This window comes from Ictalurus punctatus, chromosome 15, assembly GCF_001660625.3.
Source record: "Ictalurus punctatus breed USDA103 chromosome 15, Coco_2.0, whole genome shotgun sequence".
NCBI classification, from domain to species: Eukaryota; Metazoa; Chordata; class Actinopteri; order Siluriformes; family Ictaluridae; genus Ictalurus; species Ictalurus punctatus.
Window position 1 is genome coordinate 11,627,719 of NC_030430.2, and position 18,258 is coordinate 11,645,976.

Consider the following 18,258-nt stretch of genomic DNA (forward strand, 5'->3'; position numbering starts at 1 on the left):
GTGTAAGGGAAGGCTTGGAATGAATAATAGACTAGACTTGTCATTTGTGAGAAAGAATTTGGAGTTTCCACTAAATGAAACTTAGGTAACAAGTCTATGGATCAATAGAGACAATATTTGTGGCATATTAGTGTAAAATAATTTAGAGGAAAAGTTGTAAATGAGACGAATAACAGGAAAGAAGGAGGAGAAATGACTACAGAGGTTAGAGAACAGCAGATTAAAAGCAAATGTAAGAATAACAAAGCCAACTAAAAAATACAATTACTGGGAGTTAGGTGCTAAAGAACATAATATAAACATTTTCCTGGAAGATTTGGGATAAAACTGATACGTAAAATAAGTGAAAAACTCCTTTTTCTTGTTACCACCATCATATAGTTCTGTTGTTTACAGATGATGACCAACAGGGGGCAGTAATTCACTTTAACCTCAATTCGAAGAAGAAAAGAAGACATTTCAGGAGGAAACCGCGAAAAGCAAAGTAAGCACGTAATGGCAACTGAAAAGATTACAGCTGTTCGAAAAGCATTGAAAACTGCTTCACAAGACTCTTCTAAAAAGTAAGCAGTTTTACTTTTATCTGTTTAACTGGTTAGATGAGGTGCAATTTTGTTGGTGTTTTCTCGTCGAATTCACAACACATATTTATGAAGTTTGGAGCCATTCAGTGTTTTCTAACAAGGTAAAAGTAAAAACTTGGAGTCCTAATCGCTTGTGGACGACACGCAATCAACATCTGTTAATTCTATTTTAGTAAGAAATAAAACACAAGATATGCTGTTCTAGGAAACTAATCAACAACGGGATGGTGTGATCCATAGACTTCTAGACGACGCATTGGCTACGATAAGTCAACATGTCCGCCATATTGGTCCGGGCAAGACTGCCCTATAAACAAATACAAGTAAACGGGGGAGCTGCGGTTTTTCTGGATAAAAAGCACAATAACGTTTACATTTCTCAACTCGCCTCAATAGTTTATGATTTGCGTGGAGTACAAAAAAGTTATGTCTTCAGTTACTTAGAGTCTCGATAGTTAGACTTGTGAAATTATTCATTGTCAAGGAATTGTGAAAACTCACGCTTGTCAAGCATAGATTTGGTTTATTTTTCATGGTTAATAAATGCTGAGATGTCCCTAATGCAAGCTAATGCAATGTACATGAAGTGTGCATAAATATTTATTTATTTTTCATAGTGGAAATAGATTTTTCTGTTTTCAACCCCATCTTTTTGCTTTTCTTGGTCTTCAGGTCAATAAAAGTATACAGATATACTCAAACAGACAATTACAAAGATAGCTTAATTATAAGATAATCATTTATGGATCTGGTAAAATATTTATAGTTACAATGGTAAAAACATTTAAATGATGATGATAAAAATAGATTTATAATAATAACAACAAGCCACTATTTGATGACAAGCTATTAAATGATTATAGCCGATCAGTGCATCTACTGTTTGGAGCTGAGTGGAGAAACTGAAGACAGGTGGTTCAGCTCCATCTCTAATCCTGACAGTGACCTGTCCTGTCAAAGTCCTTTGGCTTGAAGTGTTCATTGCATAGCACAGAGGACTCATTGCGTAAACCCCTCCCCTTCTTACAGCTACTTCCCAACTGTTTCTCTTTGGGAAACCTTCCATGTGAGGAAAAGTGAACCAACCAACTAACTACAGTAAGATTCACAATATCAGAGGAGCTTGTCTCAAAAGTCGGTTTGGAGAAAAATGGCAGTATAGGTGAAAATCTCGATTATGGGCAATTTAGTTTTTAATTTAAACTGTAATATAAGCTAAGGCTTATTGGTCTGAGCAACAGTAATATGGCGATGAAGTTGACGTACGATCCAGTGGCCAATGCGGTGTCTATTTGTATGTCTATGGTGTTATCTGTTACCACTAAAGGCTGATCATATCCCTAGTACACCATGTCCCGAAGTGTTCCAAAACTAAAGCAAGTCGGTTAACGATTAAAAGATAGGTTGCACAGGTCCATGAGCCAAGTTAGTTTTTGCTGTCACTTGCATTATAAAAACTATAAACAGTTATTCCCTCAACAGCCCTCTCATTGTCCTTAAGTCAATAAGACAACTATGCTGCTTGTTGTGTTGGTAAGAAATGGGATAACTCTGTCTTGAAGACTTTCCTGTGGTGGAAAACCCTACCAGCCTTGAAGACACCTGAGACCCCTTCCATAAATGTTACATCTACATCCACATATTAGGTTTAGACTATGCAGAATGTCTGCCATACAAGTCCATAAGTTGCTCCTATGGAAACTATAATGTATTAAAATGAGGGCTTTAATGTAAATCATCAAGGCCGTTAATAACCACCCGCTGACCCGTCATATTCAAGAATTTAACAGCATTTTTGTTGTTTTAAAGTAATAACTATTCCATTGATAAGAATTAAATGAATGACTTGGCCAGAACCTTGCTTTTATGTTGTGATATAACATGCTTTATTACACACAGTCCTAGCTGTCAAGAATGAGAAACATTTTGTTGTTGTTGTTTTAGTTTGGCATCTGGCAATGATGACAGCTGTGGAAACAACAGTGGAGCAAAAAGGAAAACCAAATGTAAATCCATTAAATCACATTTTCGATTAAACGGGATGTTGCTACATAAACAGTGATACTGGGTAATATTACCATCTTTTTTTTCCACCCACCAGCTTCTGGGACAATTGTGAAGTCTCGTTATATGCAGACTGAAAAGAAGTCTGTTGTAAAGGTAATAAAATATTATTAATCTTTCTACGTTACCAGGTTTATCGGACTTGTAGAATAGCTGATTGCCCACGGTTTGACTGCGTGTTCTGCTTTTTTTTTTTTTTTCTTTTCTCTCTTTCATTCAGAAAAATACACCAAATGAATCTGTCCTTGTGCCACCCAGGCCTGCTTCACCTAAAGCAGGTAGTGGCCACAAACCCAGATTTGGCACACCACCAAGACGGACATTACATGCTCAGCCCGATCAGAACTCCACGTGTAAGTTTGTGAACATTATACATTGTTAATTTGTGCGATTGCAAAATCCTGGAGGCACTGAAATACACCACGCAGTTGCTCCACGTTATGTCAGAGACTCAGCTCAGCTCAAAGTGACAAGCTTGATGGTGTTGATGGCAGTATTAGTATGAATGTTGAATCTTCGGAACCCTTTAGGTTTGAGGCAAAGTGTACAGATGAGGAGGTGAAAGAGCTGGACAGATTAAAGGACTGGACTAAAGTACTACTGCATTGCTCTCTTTTTAGGTAGAGATGGGATTATTATTGGGCAGTCAAACAGCATTTTATGTAATGTAGGAAACTATTAAGGCTTGTTGAAGTTTAAACTTAAAAAGGCAACTCAAAATTTAATCATGAAATGAATCATTTTCACCATTGAAGATCACATTAATTAGGAATACTAATATGCAAGTCATTCAAGATGGAATTTCCGTTAACTGAAATTGATAATGCTGGTAAATTACATTTACAATTATTTTGCTTTATGTGATTAACTTATTTCACTGCAAAATTTCCCAGCAGTTTTACCCAGCCTTTTAGAGTCTTCAAGTCTCGGTCGAAATGTCTTGCAGTCAACAGTACTGGATGGTCACTGCATACGTCCAGACTTGGATCTCTCTGTCATTAAAGGTACAAATTAAAGTGTGTCAGACTCTGGATCGAGAGTATAGAATACACATCTGGTTAGACTCGCATTACAATATTCTGTTTGTTTTTGTTTTTGTTTTTTTCCCTCAGAAAATACAGCACCAACATCACTACCAAGTGCAGTGGACCCTAATGGTACAAAAAGGAACCTGGAGTTAGAAACCTTCCTACTGGCCTTCCTCACTGTTAAGGTTAGATCCAGGGATGATGATGATGATCACACAAATCAAAAATATATTATGATTTATGTGAGCAAGATATTTTTCAGCCCTTATTTTAGAGATTCAAACACAGATTTAACCCGCAGTGTAGTTGTAGCTTACATATAGAGTTTATTACTTTAGCCCACTACTCTGCTATTACCAAAGACAGAAATGGGTGCAGCCGAAGGTTAAATGCATGTTTTAATTTATTAGTTAAATATCTGATTCCATTTAATTAATTATCTGGTGACTTATTTGTCTGACTCCACAATCTTCTATCTAGTGCTAGAAGTGTGAAAGCTCAGTGTTCTAATAATATTTACTCTAAAGCAGCTTCAAACAAAGCTTTCATTAAAATGATGTTACTGTGTCAGAGGCTTTTATATAGCTTCTTTATTAAACTATTGTGATGTTAGCTCAGAGTTTTCTATCAATGGGCTTCTCCCATATATCCCAGCTCGGCTCACATGGTATCTGACAAGAAGGGTACAGGTACAGGTATTTTAGAGCCACACTCTTTGATGGAAAAGTGTCTTTAGATCAGTGCCTGATCCATCATCAAAGCACTCATTTCCTAAGTCAATGAGAAAAAGGGTAAAAAAAAAATTGTATTGGTAGTGCGACATCTATACATTTGCAGTTTTTTACATTTCAGATTTTTCTTGTATCAATCCTTTTCTTATGTCGAGACATTTGTTTTAACCAGATCGAAAACAATACACAAAAACTTAAGGAAGAAGCAGAAAGAAATCTTATTACTCTGATGGAAGAAGAGGAAAGGCTGCGTTCAAAAGTCATGTGCAAGAAACGGCAGTGCCTTCTTCTCGAAAAGCAGCAGCAGCTCAATGATTTACTCGACTTACAGGTTATGTTTATACATTTTAGGTTACTTTTAAGTCTCAACGTTGTGAATGTTTTTCATGTTTAGGTGATGCGTTGTGGTGTGTGTATGTGTGTTCTCAGATTGTTGCACTAAAACCTGTTGCTGCCAATGCAAAGCAATTCACAGAGGAGTACAAGACCTTTGCCTCAGCTATTGACACAACCCGGCATGAGCTACCTGTTAAGAACTTGCACATTGAAGAAGATAGAGGGGAGTTTGTGGGTCAGTGAGAAGTTGGTTGTTTTTTTCGCCCCACCTGATGGTAAACCTGTAGAACTAAATAGTTTCATTAGTGCTCCTGAGCCTATTGGAAAGATCTAGAATATGCTTATTTAGCACTGGCTGTGTTTGGATCTCCATATTTATGTCCATGATAATGCAGTGTCTCAACAGTTGCAAACTGTTGCTAAAGTACCATGGTTTAAAGGCATTTTGATATTTAGTAGACATTTTCATTCATTATTTTATATATATATATATATATATATATATATATATATATATATATATATATATATATATATATATATATATATATATATACATACACACAGTATCTCACAAAAGTGAGTACACCCCTCACATTTTTGTAAATATTTGATTGTATATTTTCATGTGACAACACTGAAGAAATGACACTTTTCTACAATGTAAGGTAGTGAGTGTACAGGTTGTGTAACAGTATAAATTTGCTGTCCCCTCAAAATAACTCAACACACAGCCATTAATGTCTAAACTGCTGGCAACAAAAGTGAGTACACACCTAGGTGAAAATGTCCAAATTGGGCCCAAAGTGTCAATATTTTGTGTGGCCACCATTATTTTCCAGCACTGCCTTAACCCTCTTGGGCATGGAGTTCACCAGAACTTCACAGGTTGCCACTGGGGTCCTCTTCCACTCCTCCATCACTGAGCTGGTGGATGTTAGAGATGTTGTGCTCCTCCACCTTCCATTTGAGGATGCCCCACAGATGCTCAATAGGGTTTAGGTCTGGAGACATGCTTGGCCAGTCCATCACCTTCACCCTCAGCTTCATTAGCAAGGCAGTGGTTGTCTTGGAGGTGTGTTTGGGGTCGTTATCATGCTGGAATACTGCATACTGATCATGCTCTGCTTCAGTATGTCACAGTACATATTGGCATTCATGGGTCCCTCAATGAACTGTAGCTTCCCAGTGCCCGCAGCACTCATGCAGCCTCAGACCATGACACTCCCTCCACCATGCTTGTCTGTAGGCAAGACACACTTGTCTTTGTACTCCTCACCTGGTTACCGCCACACACGTTTGACACCATCTGAACCAAATAAGTTTATCTTGGTCTCATCAGACCACAGGACATGGTTCCAGTAATCCATGTCCTTAGTCTGCTTGTCTTCAGGAAACTGTTTGCGGGCTTTCTTGTGCATCATCTTTAGAAGAGGCTTCCTTCTGGGACAACAGCCATGCAGACCAATTTGATGCAGTGTGCGGCGTATGGTCTGAGCACTGACAGGCTGATCCCCCACCCCTTCAACCTCTGCAGCAATGCTGGCAGCACTCATACGTCTATTTCCCAAATACCGTCTGGATATGATGCTGAGTATGTGCACTCAACTTCTTTGGTCGACCATGGCGAGGCCTGTTCTGAATGGAACCTGTCCTGTTAAACCACTGCATGGTCTTGGGCACCGTGCTGCAGCCCAGTGTCAGGGTCTTGGCAATCTTCTTATAGCATAGGCCATCTTTATGTAGCGCAACAATTCTTTTTTTCTGATCCCCAGAGAGTTCTTTGCCATTAGGTGCCATGTTGAACTTCCAGTGACCAGTATGAGGGAGTGTGAGAGCGATGACACCAAATTTAACACACCTGCTCCCCATTCACACCTGCGACCTTGTAACACTAACAAGTCCCATGACACCGGGGAGGGAAAATGACTAATTGGGCCCAATTTGGACATTTTCACTTAGGGGTGTACTCACTTTTGTGGCCAGAGGTTTAGACATTAATGGCTGTGTGTTGAGTTATTTTGAGGGGACAGCAAATTTACACTGTTATACAAGCTGTACACTCACTACTTTACATTGTAGCAAAGTGTCATTTCTTCAGTGTTGTCACATGAAAAGATATAATCAAATATTTACAAAAATGTGAGGGGTGTACTCACTTCTGTGAGATACTGTGTGTGTGTGTGTGTGTGTATGTGTGTGTATTTTATATTTATTTATTTATATATATATATATATATATATATATATATATATATATATATATATATATATATATATATATATATATATATATTTTTTTTTTTTCATTTTATTTTATTTTAAAACCTATTATGCAATAGTTGACATACAATTCTCTTACTGTTTCAAAAGAGCTCTATACATTAATAGGAGGGTCAAAACTCTATACATTAATAGGAGGGTCAAAAGTCCAACCACTTCATCTTATCCTTGATTCTTCCTCGTGTTCTAGATGAAGCAGTTGTCTGTCTGAATCAGAGTCAGTGTATCTTGGAGCAGTACTTGAAGGATGTTTCCACAGACAGTGAAAGGACTGCAGCATGCCTTAAAGAGATAAAAACTGTAGCACAGGAGATTGACCAGCATCTGCTCAGGTACAGCAACATCTGTGGCACTACAAATCATCTAAAAATTCCTCTAATATAATAACTATGCTTGTTTGTTGGCTCTGCTAAATGCTGTAGTTCATCCAAACCCTTCGCTTTATTTTATAGTACGTCTTCTGATCTGTTGGAACTGTCCTCACTAGTGAGTCAGGAGACGGTGCTGGTCCAGCAGTGTTTGGAGGAAGATAAAATTGGATTTAATACAGTACAAAGTCTCTTTTCAGATTAAAGTGGATTTTTTTGTAAATGTGTACTTATTATTAAAGCATTGAAATCATTGCAGTTTATTGTGATCTGTACTATTTTATCTATTTTGTTTTCTTACAGCAGTGTCATCAGTGATAATTCACTGTTTTCAGGCAATAATATGATTCAGAATTAAATTACCACAGACTAATGATTCTTAATGGCTGTGGCTTGTTGTACAGAATTAATATTCTATGAATAAAATTAGGTTTTATATATAAAAATGATCACCCATGAAGACTTATTTGAAACTGTACAGTATTTGGGACTATGTTTTTTGTGTAAAATTGTGAGATGAAATGTGCATGCAATTATGTTAATATTTGTTCAGGGATCTAAATACACCAATTTGTATTGGATAAACCTATAGTCAGCCTGGGAATTATTTTGTACCCTTTAAGAGTAAAAAAAGCAAAATGTTTGTATAAAACATTAAATACAACAATTCAGATTTACCATTTAGTCTCTATACCACTTATAGAGACTACTTTCCTACGATGATTTTAATAATTATTATTTTTCTTAAATGAAAACAAAACTCCTGAAGAACACTATATAATTTTTATATAGTTTTATAAAATAATTTTTTTTACTAACCCTTCATGTGTTTTTATTCATCAGGACATGAGACTTTACTGTCACATAGTAAACTGCAGTAATTGCAGTAAATGACTTTTTAGAAAATGTTAGGAGGCCTAAGGGCATGAACATTGCTTCAGGACAGCCATGACCCACAATTTAAAAAAGGAGACCGAGCCTGAATTAATATGCATCCAGTTTAACCAAAAACTGGACCTGCAGAACATTTGGGGCATCATTTAATGATAAGTGTATAATGTCGTTTCTGAAGAGCTAGGTATAAACGTAATAAATGGAAGTTTATTTACATCCGTGTGAAAATATTACCAACCAAGGCGAGATCTCTGGCTGCCATCTTGCTCAGTGCTACATGGAGTCCATAGTTGCTGGCAGCATAGCGTCAGATCACATGTACCCAAGGAAATATCCTAAACTGAGCCAAGGGGCACAGTCTTTTGCCGTAAATTGCTATAATTATCGCAATCAACATGCCAAAGGGTTAGGGTTAGAGATTAATGTAGGCCCATATGATAATCTAATTTTCTGTTTATATATTTTCAGAGAATAGACCATCTCTTAGATATTCTAAACTGCAGAGCAGTGTCTGGAGAAGAATTTAAGCAACCTCTCAGAATAGACAATTGCCATCATCTGGTGATATTCTGCACTCTAAGACATCATCACATTACCTGACTTCAGAACCTTGGATTAAATCCATCAGTGAGACAGACCCTGGATAGGACTGTTATCTTTCTAGGACAGTGAACTGTATATACACTAATTTAAATGATGGGTTTTACATACATTTTTGCATGTGAGTACTGATCAGATAAATATCACAATACAGCTTGGTTTCATTTAATAATATGAACATGAAAATAAAAATATGATTAATACAATAGCTAAAGGTAGTCTGTAAAGTCACTTGGAAGGCTGTATCACAAGGTAGTGCCTGAGAAATGTGTGGGATTTTTGTCTGAATGTTTTGAATCTATTGCTTATTAACCAACCCTGATGGCTTATATTACATAAGTTAGTCCGCAGTTAGTTTGCTGAGGTCCTTGAAGTATATACAGACATTGTTTAATAATTTTTTCCCCTCCATTGTCATGCAAACATTTTTTTAAAATTATTATTACAAATCATATCAGTAATGGATAATTTAATAATATGCACATTAATAACAGTATGTATAAATACTTTTTTATATTTATGCATATATTAATAATATTTATTATATGTAAATATTAATTGAATGTTCAAGAGACTGCTTGATTAGAATGAATGGGAATAAAATTGCAGATTAAACCTATATGTCTCCATGAAGCACTGAGCAAGATGGCGGCCAGGAATCCCACGTGGCGACCCCTACGACCATTCCAGTGTATTTCTATTTCAGTGTGTGTACCATTAGCGTAGCTCGCCAGCTACTCATACACTGCACATTAAAATGCCCAGTTACCCGGACATGGCGTATTATGTAAACGCGCCGCAGGAAGTGACGTTTCGTTAAATATTACGGAACTGGAGCGCGGCGTCAGTTACCTTAGGTGAGTTAGCTTGTTTTATTTATTTATTTATTTATTTATTTATTTATTTATAAATTAAGCAGACATGTCCTTAGAGTACATTTATTTCACATTCGAAAGAAACCTTGTGAGACGGAAGATTGTTGTTTTTGCACACAGCTTTAACTAGCACAGTAAAATCAGCAAGAGGGTAAACAGCTGTTGGCTAACATTTATAACACGTTTTTTAGAGAACTAACTTAAAGACAGTTATTATTGACGTGTACTGTGTTTACTGTATTCAGAGTGAGAATTAAAGTTAGACATTTGCGCGCGTGAGTGTGTTTGTTTGTTTGTTTGTTTGTGTTTGTTTGTTTGTTTGTGTGTGTTTGTTTGTGTTTGTTTGTTTGTGTTTGTTTGTTTGTGTTTGTTTGTTTGTTTTTGTGTTTTTGTTTGTTTGTGTGTTTGTGTTTGTTTGTGTGTTTGTGTTTTTGTGTTTGTTTGTGTGTGTGCGCTTGTTTGTTTGTTTGTTTGTTTGTTTGATTGTGCTTGTGTGTGCGCGTGTGTGTGTGAGGGATGGGGATGGGGAGAGGTATGGGGATGGGATGTCACGATACTCGATACCAAATTCGATACCACGGTCGGGGATAAAACATAAATAAAATTAAAAACTCTTCTGTAGGACATCCATCTCTGGCTGATACTGGTAAAGAGAGAGGGGGATATTTTAGTTATCAAACACTGTCTGACAATGACAAATAAAATAGTGGAGGCCACAAGTGCTAATGTGCACTGCGTGCACACACACACACACACACACGCACACACCTTATACTCTGAATGCAAACATTAGTTTAAATTCACTGATATGGTGGCAGGCCAAAAAGATTTGTTAAAAGCATAAACATGTGAATAATTATTAGTGACTTTAGGCTACGTTTAACTGACAGGACACAGGCTGAATGGTGATGCATGGTGGCCCATTCGGAGGTAGTTTATAACACTGCATAACACACATTATTGACCCAGGCGAACAGTAACTGGTAAGTGTGTGTGTCTGGATTTTTTTAGTTGAAACTAGTTTTAGCACCGATTGTCAGATAGAAGCTGTAACTGTACCACACTCAAGCCAACCAGGGTGGCCAGGAACCTTGGGGAGATTCTTGATAACCGCTTAATATTTACAGACCACATCTCAACAACTGCACAGTCCTGTAGGTTAATCCTGTACAATATCAAGAAAATCCGACCCTACCTCACCGAACAGGCTACACGGATACTAGTTCAGGCTCTTTTTATCTCAAAACTGGACTACTGCAACACACTACTTTTGCGCCTCCCAGCCAACTCCATCAAACCCCTTCAGATGATTCAGAATGCTGCAGCACACCTTGTCTTCAACCAGCCCAAGAGAACCCATGTCACATCCCTCTTCATCTCCCTCCACTGGCTTCCTGTAGCTGCCCACATCAAATTCAAGGCCTTGATGCTCACCTCCAAGACCTTGTCTGGTACAGCACCCTCCTACCTCAACTCTATCCTGAAGGTTTACGTTCCCTCACGCAATCTGCGATCAATTAGCGACCGACGTTTCCCTTTCCAGAACCTTCACACTAACTGTTCCTCAGTGGTGGAATGAACTTCCAACCTCAATCCGGGCCGCAGAATCTCTCACCATCTTCAAAAAACAGCTAAAGACCCACCTCTTTCGTGTACACCTAACCAACTCATAGAAAAGGAAAAAAAAATGAATTTTTTTTTTAATATATATATTTATATATATTTATTTGCACTTACACCTCTACTCTGTGCACTTTGCTTCTTCTGGAACTCAATTAATGGATCTTGTATGGTAGCACTACTTGTATTGTTCTCTGCTTGATATATCGCTTTGCTTGTAATTTTCTCATTTGTAAGTCGCTTTGGGTAAAAGCGTCTGCTAAGTGAATAAATGTAATGTAAATAACTGGCTATCGCAAACATTACATGGAGCATAACGTTAGCTGGTTTCACGGCAACAATGCCAGCTGCCTAAAAAAAAATAATATAGGGCCTGTCTTTCAGATGCTTCACTAAATTCGAGGTGTTTCCTTGCTTTGTTTGAAATGAACGATAGCATTGGTTGCACACCGGATTCAGAGCATCAATTATATGTTTGTTGTCATCCACCTTGAATGCAAAGTGTTTCCCTATTTGAATCTTACCACCTTTCCTGTCAATGAATCAGGCGGAGCTAAACTTCTGTAGTTTTTCCCGTGTGCTTGTAGGCGTTCTTCACCACTCGTGGACCTGCTAAAACACTTGCACGTATTTTCTACCTCCATCAGTTCCGGAAGAATTGCAACCTATGTACCTTCATTACCAACCGTACCTACACTACTGCAAAAATAAAAACAAGTACCGTCACGTTTTAAGAATGTTGATACCGACTTGGTACCGAAGTATTGATTCTCGTGACATCCCTAGTGTGTGTAAGAGAGAGAGATTATGGAAATGTTCATATAGCTAAATATAATATGATTGGTTTATAAGAGCAAGCATGTTAATTGGTGTTAATTGGCTTCATACAGATATATAAATTTGTGCAACCATGATGCTATTGCTGTGTCTCTGCTGTGCTGAGAATAATCCCCTGAGCCGAATTATATCTGCTGTTGTGGTCTTTTGGTGGTCTCTCTCTTCATTGACGAACAGAGTATCTGCGTATAGTCAGTAATTGTACTCTGGCAGGTGTACATCTGGTTAAAGAGCCAGAGAATGCAGGTATAAGCTGTGGGTCACTTTTTTTGGATTTAGGGATACAAGTAGGTTCATATTCTGGTAGAAAATAATCTTTCCAGCCTAAGTCAAAAACTTAGGAGACAGTGGGTTTGTATATGTCAAAAAGTAATAAAATTTTATTGAAACAATAAAATGAGACATTCTGCAGAAAGTCTAAATTGTGCAAACACACACAGCCCTTTTGATACCTTTCTCCACAGTGAACTCATCTTAGGCGGGGTTTTGCCTTTCCTCATTAAAAACAGACCAATCTTCTTCGCCTAAATTACTTATCCATGTATATATGTTATCTTAAATTTGTGGCGCATGCACAGTTAGTTGATTTTCTTACAAAGATTTTATGAGGACAAGGTTTCTTTAAAAAAAAAAAAAAAAGGTTTCACCCAGACAGAGTCTTCTGTTTTTTGTTTCTATCTGACCAACACTCCCTTCTTATGCCTCACTGAGCTTCTCTCTGCTTCTATCTGCCATCCTAGCTGATATCTACCTCCCTTCCTGAGGCCCTAGCCTCATTCCTAACTCGTTAATTGGTATCCGGCCTCAAGGTTGTTTACTTACAAAAGCAGTTTTCAGTGAATGTCTAATGCCAATTTATTTCTATGCAGGCTGACAAAAACAATTACTGTCAGTAAGACACAGAGTTAATCTAACTCAATACACATGTAGAATATAACTTGATCAAAAGTGTTATATGGATTTAGATTATGCTTCTAAATATTGATTATACATACAGATTATGTTTGTTAACTAATATTAATTATTGGATTATGGTTCTAAGTAATAATTCTAAATGTTGGTTATACATATCGATTACACTTTATCAATATATTCTATAATATCAAAGACTGGTTTATTTCCACTGTAAAAAATGTGCTCATGGTGCCTGCAGTAAACTGTTGTCCCATGCAGGGTGTATTCCCGTCTCATGCCCAGTGTTCCAGGATTAGGTTCTGGATCCATCGTGATCTTGACAAAGTACTTACTGAAGATGAATGAATGAACGAATGATTTGTTATCTAAAGATAAATACTGAACCTATAATGAAATGGTTAGGCAAGTCATCTTTGTCTAATTCAATATTGCCTACATACATCAAGAAAAACAGACTTTCAGTTTTCTACTCAAGCATTTAAACAGTGTCCTGTATTCTACCTTTTGCATTTTTTTTGTAGTGGACACATCTGACACGGTTAAAACAAAATTAGCAACTTGCTCAATGCACAGGAAGCCACGCTGCGAGAGGAAGAGGGGTCAGGAGCGATCTGGGGTTGAAGCAAAGCCAGGAGAGTCGGTTCCCTGTGGTACCTGTACCACCATGTGTCCCATCTCAGAGGTTCGACGGAGGGAAACACAGCGGCGGTTGCACTGCTTCGAGATGGAACGTGGGACAGAGAAAGAGCGCGTGCCCTGTGCTGATCTCTCCCGCACTGTTAAAGAGTACTCACGTCCAGCAGCTGGTAAAGATAGCACCAGAGCCTGTGACCTGCGACCTCCGGATGTGCTATTCAAGACAGTGTGTTACTTGGTGGATGAGATAGCAGCCTCTCCTACACTTCATCCCTGGACTGAGGTTAGCAACTGCATGTGGATTTATTATGTTGTAAGAATTGTAGTCAGTACCGAATCTGCAGCAAGAAACACATGAAAAAGCACCTCTGATTAAGCAACTAAAACTTTCACAGTGCATGCTTCTTGTGTAGGAATTAACACAGACAATAACTATGTTTACATGGACTGCAATAATCTAATTATTGACCTTATTCTGAATAAGACAATATTGTGATTAAGGTGTTTACATGAGTTGTTTTTAGAATACTCCTTTCATGTTCCTGTTTTACATGTTGGAGAACAGAGATCGATTAATGGCACACGTCATTACGTCCCCGCTCCACACAGTCCGACGTTCCCTCCAGAATTTCACGTATTAACATGCAGTTTGTCTTCGTTATTGTACCGTATACAGTTTTGGCTGTTTCATTTAAAATTTTACGAACGCTTCAAGTGCAGTTAATTATTTGTGCTATATGTGCAAATAGGCGACTGCTTGAAGTCGTGGGCTGCGTCCGAAACCACATTCTTACATACTATATTGTATCCGAAATACATGTATTTAACCTACTATATAGTAGGTAAGTACGTGGTTTCAGACACAGCCGTGCTCTCTTATTTGCCGTCAAACAGTTGAGCACTGCCATGTGTGTATGTGTCCTGTCGCAAAATGCAGCAAAAAATCTCACACAACGTTAATAGTGTGATTTAAGGTGTTTACATGTCTGTAATGCATTGATAATGTGACTAAAATAGGAATACTCCACATGTCTTAATTTGATTTGTGTTTACTTCGAGTATGACTTTATTTGGATTAAGGTAATCAGAAATTTCTGTTTACATGCTAGTTTCTTAATCAGAGTATTGTCTTAATCGGGTTCATATCGGATTATTGTTGTCCATTTAAACGTACTGAATGTAATTCCTAACAGCACTGTAGATCCTAACACCTGTACAACCTATTTTTATTCAAATTGTCTTAAGATTCCAGGTGTAATTATTTACAGGCATAATAACTCCGATAAAGGTGGATTGTGGTTTCCACCACTGTAACAAAATTAGAAAATTGCAGACCCACTGGCTATACTTCAGTCTCCAGGGGTTCCCTGGACCCCACTGCGAGAACCATGGCTTTATAACTTCAACAGCTGACATCTTCCTGACAAGTGTGTAATGATCATGCAGAAACCACCCCTCTCTTTTCAATGTTGTGCATCTGTAATAATGTGAATCTCACTTTTATTTGAATTAAGTACATTGTTTAAATAATACTCCAGGAGTCACATTGGTGGCAAATAAAAATTTTATTGAATGCTCACTTTTTTCATATCCATCATCTCATCATGTATGTCTTTTCTCTGGATGTCAATCAGGTCTACAGCTTTGTGTTCGACCGTTTGCGCAGTGTGCGGCAGGACATGATCATTCAGCGTGTGTCTGGCTGGGAGTGTGTGGCAGTGCTTGAGAGAACAGTGCGTTTCCACCTCTATGCATCATACCGGCTATGTGGAGAGCCTCTGCGGCTTTACGACCCACACATCAACGACATACATCTGCAGGAGTGTCTGAGCTGGCTGTTGGAATGCTATAGCGAGGGACAGTATGAGCATCACGCAGAATTCCAGGCCCTCAGCCTGCTCTACAACTTGGGTGGGTGAACAGATGAACTTGTTTCTTTGGTCTGCACTATATCAGTCCCTCCAGGCTTTTGCGATCGCAGAAATGACCGCAAAATCAAGCAAACGCTGCAATATTCAGAGCTATTTTTCAAAATAACTGCAGATTTTCCACATATTTGGGCCAAGACGCATCTTGGGATGTGATTACTACGCACATTCAGCCAATGCCCTCTCCGTTTCATGAGTACAGTTAAAAGGTCTCATTTACCAACAAACATCACTGAGAAAGACATTGCAAAACAATTTCATGCAATTGCAATTTTGCCAATTCAAGTAGTTTTCTGAAAAAAAAACAAACCATGAAACTTTTGAAAAACGCTGCAGAAAAATCCAGCATTTTTGGCCGCGACAATCACAAAAAAACTCGATATCCTGTATGGACTGCTATGTGCACAAATGTCAGTCACATGAGTGTTGATATGTAATATGGTTAAAAAGATAAAATCCAAATAAAAATTATGATGTGCTAAAAACTAATAGGTTCCAGATCTACCTTGACCCTGTCCAGGATAAAGTGATTACTTGGATGAATGTATAAAAATAAAAGGCTCATTTGCATGTTGCTACATACATGTGAATGAGCAATTAATTACAAAATAATTCTAGATGCTTATACTGGATCTAAATATTGTGTAGCTTTCCATTAACCTAGTAGCCTACTGAAATTAAACTACAAGCTGTTTTAGTGTGCTATTATGAAGCTTGTCGCCATGAAAATGATAGTTGTTATTTGCTAAAATTTTGTTGTATGCATATTATGTGTGGGATTTTTTTAGGTTCCACAAGGACATTGCAGCGTGCCCTCGAGCTGCCTGAGAGGGTTCGTCTCTCTCCTCCAGTCCAGTTGGCCCTGGCAGTTAATAGGGCTTATACGGAGCCCAACCCTGTGCGTCTCCTACGTCTGGCCCAGAAACTGGACTTCATACAAGCCTGTGCCCTTCACCGACACCTACTCTCCTGCAGGAGAGATTTGCTGCTGCTCTACAGCCATGGACACAACAGCCGAAACTGCCGCTTTCCCATCCAGAAGTTAGCAGATGTTCTCTCCCTGGACTGTTCACTAGCTGGTCAGCTTTGCCAGGCACATGGAATCCAAGTGAGCGGGGACTGCGTTGTCTTCTCTAAAGCCTCCTTTAGCGAGAGCTCATGTAAAGGGCTGCAGTGTGCACAAATGCACAAGCTAGTGGATGACAAGCAACACAACCTTTCAGTTGGCAGCATCATTCATGGCATTGCCTGAACATTTTAAAAGGATGGTTCAGTCAGAGGTACTTAGTTTTTAAATTTTTATTTTTTTTAAATACTGTAAATAAATGTACATGCACACTTAAAAAAGTATTACTGTGAATATACTGCCATACTCAAAGTATGATTTTTGGAATTTACTATATACATATCCATTAATAAAGCATTTGTTTTATGTTTGTTTTTTTTTTAAATAATGGTCTTGCCATATAATGTGATTAAATGTAGAATGCTGATATGTTGAAGGACATCCTTAGAATGATTAAAGACAATATAAAGTGCTTATTAAGACCATATAGAAAGCCTTAAATTATGGCTTTAGGAGCTCTTAATAATCCATCTACATATACACTCACTAGCCACTTAATTAGGAACATTTATACACCTGCTCTTCAGCCAATCATGTGGCAGCACCACACAGATACAGGACAAACACTTTGATATGTTTGAATTAACTAAACACCAAAAAAGCGAAAAATGTGATCTTAGTAACTTTGACCTTGGCATGGTTGTTGGTACCAGATGGGCTGGTTTGAGTATATCAGACGCTGCTCATCCTCTGGGATTTTCATGCAAAACAGTCCCAATGGTTTATACAGAGTGGTATGGAAAAAAACAACAACCACCAATGAGCAGCAGTTCTGTGGGCTTAAATGTATTGCTGATGAGAGAGGACAGCTAACAATAATAAGGCTAGTTTAGGCTGGCAGGAAGGCTAAAGTAACTCAAATGACCACTTTTTACAACTGGGACGAACAGACAAGCATCTCAGCATGCACAACACATTGAACCTTGATGTGTATGGGCTACAACAGTAGAACAAAGAGCAAACAGCAGACCAAGACCAAATCGGGTTCCGCTCCTTTCAGCCAAGAACAGGAATCTATGGGTACACTGGGCACAGGATCACAGAAACAACCAAACAAAAAGAAATACCTTTACATATTATAATATATAAACCCAACTCCAAAAGGTTTATTTATGAGAGAAGGTTCCACATAGAACTTACTTTAGGAACTACGAACCTTTAAAAGTCCTAAGAGCCTTTGAGGAACCCTTTTTTCTAGGTGCAGATTTAATTTAGCAGCACTACAGCTGACAACTTCATTTTTACAAGCAACGAAAGTGGCAAATAGTGTACAGTCCCCTCTGAATGTATTGAAACAGCAAGGCAGATTCATTTGTTTTTGCTATACACTGAAGACATTTGGGTTTGAGATCAAAAGATGAATATGAGATGATGGATCAGAATTTAATTTACTGATATTTACATCTAAGGTTAATGTTGGTTCTGGAACTTTT

The 18,258-nt window shown here is 38.0% G+C and overlaps 2 protein-coding genes across 3 annotated transcripts; both read left to right on the forward strand.

Annotated features, from left to right (window-relative positions):
* Positions 1-419: 419 nt before the first annotated feature.
* Positions 420-7,652, forward strand: haus8 (HAUS augmin like complex subunit 8). Of its 2 annotated transcripts, none has more exons than XM_017486425.3 (10): positions 420-563; positions 2,529-2,590; positions 2,686-2,744; positions 2,869-3,001; positions 3,542-3,652; positions 3,761-3,861; positions 4,580-4,738; positions 4,837-4,978; positions 7,217-7,358; positions 7,479-7,652. In XM_017486425.3, the coding sequence occupies exons 1-10, from the start codon at positions 496-498 to the stop codon at positions 7,597-7,599; spliced, it is 1,098 nt and encodes a 365-aa protein (XP_017341914.1). In that variant the 5' UTR covers positions 420-495; the 3' UTR covers positions 7,600-7,652. The 2 variants fall into 2 exon arrangements, with proteins under 2 accessions (XP_017341914.1, XP_017341915.1); XM_017486426.3 differs by having other exon boundaries at positions 3,545-3,652.
* Positions 7,653-9,638: 1,986 nt separating this feature from the next.
* Positions 9,639-17,131, forward strand: sac3d1 (SAC3 domain containing 1). Its single transcript, XM_017486343.3, has 4 exons — positions 9,639-9,745; positions 13,657-14,054; positions 15,406-15,682; positions 16,488-17,131. Exons 2-4 carry the CDS (start codon positions 13,701-13,703, stop codon positions 16,949-16,951), a joined length of 1,095 nt encoding a protein of 364 aa, XP_017341832.1. The 5' UTR covers positions 9,639-9,745; positions 13,657-13,700; the 3' UTR covers positions 16,952-17,131.
* Positions 17,132-18,258: the final 1,127 nt, after the last annotated feature.